Below are 7,500 nucleotides of genomic sequence, written 5' to 3' on the forward strand. Positions count from 1 at the left end.
CTTCATTATTTCCTTAATATTTTGAAAGTGTGTTTGATTAACAACTTACTGTCAAAATTTTGAGCTTTGATTTTTATCCAAAGGCCGTTTACTTTGAGTGTAATTTTTGGATTTCACGATCCGCCATTACTCACATTCAAAACTTACCGATTGCACCTCAGACGGTTGGATCCAGGGAAAAGGGACGTCAGAGGCTCACCAGCTTAAAATTTCAGCGTGTGAACGCAGCTTATTATATGCAAAGCGTGAGTTTAAAAGTCTGAAAGCCCAAAACCCCCGTGCTGCATATTAATTCTGCGGCGTACACACGTATTGCATTCTTAAACTAGTGAGCCTTTGACGTCATTTTCTCCTCGATCCAGCTCTCTCAAGAACATAATGTTAGTAATGGCGGACCATTAAATAGGAAATTATAGTTAAAATAAAGAGGTGCCTTTTTGAAATCAAAGCTTAAAACGAGGGTCACTTAGTGTTTTGTTAACATAGTTTTGAAATCCAAAGAAAAATATGAATTGATTTCTTGGTCACAGGGGCACTTTAAAGGAGTTGTGTTCATTAGACCAGATTCGATTTAGCATAATTTGGCGAAACCCGTATTCTAAACAAAGCCAGGAGCTTCTGTTAAAGCTAATGAGTAGAGGCCCAATGACAGAGATCGACAGTTCTTGGTAATAGGCTTCTGCACGGTTTAAAACCACCGAATAAAGTTTTCCGTTGAGATTCTTGATCAATGATGGTTTATCAACCCCTGCAACCTTTCGTGCTTTTAATACCGATATGATCACCCTTTTCTACGAGTATTCGCAATTAACATATGCCAAGCAGTTACGAACCGTCACATTGCACAACAAAGTGCAAGTAGTTACCACATCACTAATCGGAACGTGTTTAAAGAAGGACATGGCATACATCGACATAGCCGTGTTCGTGTTTTTAACGCTTGTGACATTGGGACAGGGTATTAGTAAATACCATTCAATTACGAATTACTTTAGGGGTGCAGGGATGGCGCAGTGGTGAGAAGAACTTTGTGAGTTTAGTTTGTTTGCTCTAGATACTGTGCTTCGAGAGGTTTTTCTCCGGTTACTCCGGTTTTCCCCTCTCGATTCCGCAAAAACCCCCATTTGATTTGATTTGCGTTAATTTGTTGATTTCAGTTTAATGTCTACAATTAGTTCTCCAGCGCTAGAAGACTAGCCCCTAAAATAAAGTTCCTTTTTTAGATTTAACCATCATGGTGGTTCATGGTGGTTCACTATTTACAAGATAAAATAATTACAGTACATGTGTCTGGTGGTCAAAGTAGCGAAGGCTTTCTAGTTGACTACCATCTACTTAATAAGTAAACGAAGAAATGACACTGAGCTTTACTGGGATATAGAAAAAAAATTTTGTAGAGCCTAGGACTAATGTACAGAAGAAAATTACATGTATGTATATAGTGGAAATTATTGAAGGTGAAAAACGGGGAATCTCTGAAGTGGAGAATCTCTAAAATGCGGAATTTCTAAAACAGACAATCTCTAAAATGGGGAATTTCTAAATTGAAGAATTATAATAATAATAAAAATAAGGAAGACACGATTATCCGAAAGCTGTCCCAAATGGCAGGAAAACCATCATGAATTATATTTTTCATGAAATTCTCAACCTGGGATAATGCATATTTAGCGTGCTCTGATTGGTTTACTCAATCTCAGTTATCAGCTCATATACCTCAGTTTGACGTTATATGTTAAATGCGCTAAGCGTTGCTAAGATAACAAAAACTCTTTCGCCGGAAAGCGAAATTTCTCTCTGAATAAAGCCAAAGATTAGAAAAAAAACCTTTTTTTGTAGAAATTTTGGATCAGTTGCGACGTTTAGAAGTACGCGACAAGGTAAGAAATGTTTTTTTTTTTTTGCGATGAGCCTGAGCCTGTCTGACCGCAAGATATTAGACAACATCGCATCTTCATCAAGTTTTTTTTTTATTTCGCTCGGATTTTCTCTCTTCAGTTCTCTCGTATTTCGTACTTCCAAATTTTTGTAGTTTAAGGAATTTAATAAAACAATTATTCTATTCGCGCTTGTTGGATATGAGACTTCTTATAGCCAATTCGGGATTTTGCCGCATAAGAACATTGTATTATTTATCAAATGTGAGGAGCCAGTGGATTATTTACCAGAACTTTATCTACTTTATAACAAGCAGTTTTGTATCAGACTAGATCTCTGGAACTTCTCAGTCCGTTTTGGAGATTCCCCGTTTCTGAGATCCTCCTTTTTTAGAGATTCCCGTTTTTAGAGATTTTCATTTTCTTCTCACTTTTTCCTCCGGCCGCGCTTCAACCATTTGATGAGGGCCAGTCTCGCGCTTCTCAAGTTGCCTCCTTGATGTCAAAAAGAATTCTGGGTAATTCTGCCATTCCATGACAAGGGTAGACCTCCGATTGTCATTTTATAGTCTTTTTTATAAGAGGCAGGCCACCCAGCCCAAATACAGCAACTATTGAAGTTTTTGGCTTTCAAAATTGTATCGGTAGGTCCTGAAATTCGTGCACAGAAAGGCCAGCGCCTGGTTGTTCGAAAGCCGATTAACGTAATCCAGGATTAGCGTTAACTTTTGTTTCACGTTTTCAAGTTTCTGGTGAAAGTTTCTTTCACTTATTTTTGTTTTTCAAGATTGACTTCTTCTAATGTAAAGTTTTGTCGAATATCAGCGTTGAATAGCATTTGGGAGTAGAGAAATAAATTCCTTGGTTAATCTTTAATCTGGGATTAGCGTTAATCGACTGTTGAACAAACGGGCCCAGAGAAACAACTTCACTCGTCAGTGTACCGTCTTCGTCGTTGCCATGGCTTAATTTGAACAGCGAAGGCTGGATTAATTTCAATTTAATTATATTCCTCACGGCTAAAACTCTATGGCACGGAATTTTGGCAACTGATTCAGCGTTTGGGAACTGTCGACCACATCAAGCGAAACGTTTAGCCTAGCAGTTTTTCAAAGTTTATCTCTGTTGTTTGCAACTTAAATTATGTATGCTCGACAGACCTTTGTCACGAAGCCTTTAAGTTAATGTGTGTTGTTGAAAAGTAATTTCTGTGTCAGGGTTAAGTTGAATAGCAAGTAGGGGCCAGTAATTGGTAAAACTACCCAAAATGAACTGCACTGCCGTGCCACAGGCTCTGGAATGACCAAAGAAAACGGAAATTACTGATCGATTAATTGGTTTCCTTAGAAACCGATGTGGGTGTATAAGTTTTAATTAATAAAATCAAGACTGGGAGGGTTTATCGGGGGTGTGTCAATCTATTTTTTTATGCTCTGGTAAAAAAATCGTGATCTTTTGAACAAAGGAAACGTTTTTCGTCCATGACCTTTTGTTCGTATGCACGCAAGACATCAAAATATACTCAAGAAGAAAGAAAAATCAATAGCCTTTTCTCCTGTCGCCGACATTTCTGCTTTACACCTTTATAAATACAGTGGGTTTAAATAAAAGAAACAAGAGAGAGAGAGAGAAAGAATATGCTTTAGCACAGTGTTGACAAGTTCTTGAAATCCCAACTGCTAGAACAATATAAGCTAATATATTGTTAATGACGCTGAAACACGAACAAAACTTGAAGTTAAAACAATTTAACGCTTAATTGGTGCCAGTCAACTGCCTGAGGCCATATTCAGTGACGTTGAAATTCTTACAATTAATGAACCGAAACTCACTGAGTCATAAATTCAACAGTAGCGTATAGCGACAACTCTTATTTTTGTTTCGATTGCTAAGTTTCGTGCGTCACAATTTGAAGCATTCTTTGAGAATGGACGTGATTGAGCCACGGTCTCGATTTTTGAGTTTTCAGTCGGTATCCGATGACGCTTCAGATTATGCCGCCAAATCTGTCCGACGATTCTCTGCCAGCAGTGCCGCCTCATCGAAGCAGCCAGCTCCACGGAGGGGCTCAAAACCAGCTGGATCGTATGTGTCTCCATATCGGCTGTGGCGCCAACTTTCAGATTCCTTTCGAACGAAACAGGATGCTTCTGACGAAGAAGAGAAAAAGCAAGTCGTCGAGAACACGTATCGAACCGAACCAAAGCGAAAGTTCCCCGAGAGAGAAGTCGAAGAGATTATAAAAAACAGCTTGGTGGATATGCTCGCAAGGCAAATCTACTCGCCATCAGAGTGTGGCTTTTTGACAAAACTTTTGAGTTCGAGGATCATGGAACAAGTAAAGAACCTCAATATCGAACGTTATAAGCTTGTTTGTTTAGTCAACGTGGGATCGAAACATAACCAGGGAATAAGAGTCGCTAGTAGATGCTTGTGGAACGAAGAATATGACACCCATGTGACAGCAAGCGTAGAGAATGGCACGTTATTTGCCGTAGCGACCGTGTACGGTGTATATTATGAATAACATGGCTGTCTGTAACTGAGAAAAGCCGTGTTCAGTTTTGTGTTGAACCAAACCTTCAGGGCTTTGGAAGAAAGACTGATCAATCAAGTTATGACAATGTATTGGAAAAAGTATCGCTTTATAACGGAGAAAAGAATCACGCGAGGATTAAATACAGCTGCAGGAGTCACGATAATTTACTCAGGACTTCACTTCACCTCATTACATTTTTTGAGAAGTCAAGGTATAAATGAACAAATCTTTTGCAATTTATGGTATTTCTTTACTTCAGGTACGTAGGAGCACAAATTTCAGACAGGAATATAATATTCAATTCACCAAATGAAAATGTGTTTTATTCTAAAATCTTTCACATGCCTTGTATTGTATTAGCTCGACTTCATTATTATACGTAAATTGCTGCAGCCAAGGATAACGAAACACGTACTAAAGCTCATTCCTTCAATTCAAACTCTTTACTGAAGCCTGGTTTGCTATTTTTACTGGCAACAATTGTTATTGCACGGCGATTGCCCTTGACAACTCGCACAGTGGGGTATATTGCTCAACAGCAATTTGTTTCTTGAATAATAATAATAACAATAGAGAATTGAAATTAATCACGACTTTACGCAATTAAGTTGAAACTTTTATGGACTTCTCTGTGAAGAAAGGCAGCCGTGATTTATCATGCTTTATATTGTCACAAAATGCTGGGCGAAGTCTTTCAACGACTGGCACGTGTAGCCTCGCTCGATCCTCCTACTGATTTAATAAATTTTAACCAAATAAATTCAGTTAGTGGTTGTTGCCTTTTCGCCAGGGCCAATTCAGCTCTGTTATTAGAAAGATTTCTATCTGCGTTTGTGGCTGCTAGCAAGCTTGCTACTTGTTGTTTAACTGACAAAATGCTTTTAATCTTTTTCTTGGCGCAACTGCAATTTCTATCCTGTCTATTTCCACCCTGAATGGCTTGTTTCCGCTCGCTAACTGATCATGCAAATTAACTCAGTATTCTTTGCTTTTGACGGCTTCATTTCTAAACTGTTAGCCAGCGAAATAGAGCTACTTCACTTCAGCGAACGAGTCAAGCTGGTTTTAAAACGTTGGAATTTAAAAAAAGGAACACCTTGATTGGTTACAAAATTCTTCAAGATATTGAAATTCAAGTTCAGGCATTATAAGTAATTAAAACTTTATTTTCCAAAACTAGCCGTAAATGAAGTAAAATCGAGAAAGTTGCTTTTTGATGCCGATTAGTAGGTCTTAACACAAATATCATTTGGAAAAAGTGCTAGCAATATTTTGTCAATATCAAATACGCCGCAACTCACTCAATGAACTGATTAGTTTTTCGTCAATTTTGTAGCTAGATTCATTTAAGGGATCCGATAAAATCTGAAAAGCGCGTTCGCATACCTCTTTGCTATCCTTTATCCGACAAAATTAGCTTAAAGATTTAAAATACTGGATCGCATCTCTTTGTTATCCACCATCCTCAGCTATTGTTCATGGCTCATCTTATCTCCAACTTCCATCCCGCTGCCTTGATTGTGTTTGAACGATCTTAATAAACAAGTCTGCTTTAATTAACAACGGTAATTTAGAAACTTGAATCTAAGCTTTTAATAAGGAAGCGCCCTTTTGCGCTTTTAACTTCAAGGCCTCTCACAGATGATTCAAGATAGCATTTCCCACAGTAATTAACAAACATATTTCCTGTTTTGTCCGGCTTCCTGAAGAAGAGAACTCTCGTACCACTCTAACAGAAATCCTTAAACGAATGTTAATTATCCGACAGAAATTTATACTGGTAGATTAGGAAATTCTACCGTGTAAAAGCTGGCTTTAAGCCATGTTACTATACAAGCGAACACGAATCTGCATAAAAAAAAGGACATCTTACACTGCAACCGCTGCTTTGCGAGAAAAGCCACAAACATTTTTTTCTCCTTTTTATAAGATTCCCTTTCTGTAAGAACGTTGAGGTTGCTATTAACAAAATTGTAGGAACATGCTATAAGCATACCCAAACTGAGAGTGAGTAAAGAACATCTTGTAAAGGAAGAAAATGGGTGATTAAAGTCATTGCTGTAGGATCACCTTGTTGTCAAAACGTTAAATTTTAGTTACCTCTCGTTGTTATTGCGCACGCGCAGTGTACGACAACGAAATTTACTAAAAATGATTATTGTATGGCTAGTGTTTTTGGCCGATATAACGCGTGCTCTGATTGGCGAAGAGCAGCTAAACACTAGGGCATATTAAATTCTCCCGTAATGCCCACGGGCGGATTATGGATTATGCATATTAGCTCTTTCTTCTTTGGAACCGCTGTCGCTGGGTCAATACGGCAAGGCCTTAGTTTGAGATATTGCTGTAACGATCTCACTCTCGGTTATTAAGTAGTTATTCGTGCTGCTCATGCAGCAAAATTGTGTTGTTGTTGTTGTTTTAACCAATATGTTGCCTCTGCTGCAGCCGTCGTCTTTCTTGGACGCCTCATGTCGTGAGCAAAGAACATGTTAGGAACTTTTTCATGCTCAAATCGAGGAAAATCATGTAATATTAAATGACTAAATTATAATAAAATTAAAAAAAACGGAATATTCAGCTTCGGAAATTTGAACTAGCTGTTCTTTTGGGTGAAAAAAAAAAGACTTAATTGATAGACGCACATTTTGCACAAGGCGCTTCTCACAAGCAAAAAGACTTAATTTAGCAAGCAAGATATATAGTATAGTAAATGTTTTCAAACACAATTTTTTAACATACAAACTATAAAAAAAAAAGAGTAAAAGCCAATAATACACGTGATATTAAAACACGGCTTGATGTTTACTAGACAACAATAAAATGCCAAGATCTGGCAAGAACCACCCCCGACAAAACGTCTTTGAAAATGATCTTCATCCTGTTTATCTGGTAGTATTTTGGAATAAAACACACTCAAAGAAATTAAGGCCCTATCCGATTTCATTACGTAGTGTTGTATTTCACTCGCTATCTAAACAAAGTAATTGGTGTGAAGTATTTCGGGATATGCCATTAATTAAAGCTCTTTTGTATGCTTCCTGCGACAACTGCATTAAAACGGACGAAACGGTAGGCGTTCAA

General features: G+C 37.9%; 2 protein-coding genes across 2 annotated transcripts in view; both read left to right on the top strand.

Moving 5' to 3' along the window:
• The first annotated feature begins 3,804 nt into the window (after positions 1-3,804).
• Positions 3,805-4,404, top strand: LOC138023113 (dynein light chain Tctex-type 5-B-like). The gene has a single exon (XM_068870145.1). It carries the CDS (start codon positions 3,805-3,807, stop codon positions 4,402-4,404), a length of 600 nt encoding a protein of 199 aa, XP_068726246.1.
• Positions 4,405-7,464: 3,060 nt separating this feature from the next.
• The window catches only part of LOC138023114 (A disintegrin and metalloproteinase with thrombospondin motifs 16-like), a 63,506-nt gene continuing 63,470 nt past the window's right edge, over positions 7,465-7,500 (top strand). The window contains exon 1 of the mRNA XM_068870146.1: positions 7,465-7,500. This exon is cut by the window's right edge and continues 225 nt beyond it. The gene's annotated coding sequence lies outside the window, so the exon portion shown is untranslated.

Source organism: Montipora capricornis, chromosome 11, assembly GCF_036669925.1.
Source record: "Montipora capricornis isolate CH-2021 chromosome 11, ASM3666992v2, whole genome shotgun sequence".
NCBI classification, from domain to species: domain Eukaryota; kingdom Metazoa; phylum Cnidaria; class Anthozoa; order Scleractinia; family Acroporidae; genus Montipora; species Montipora capricornis.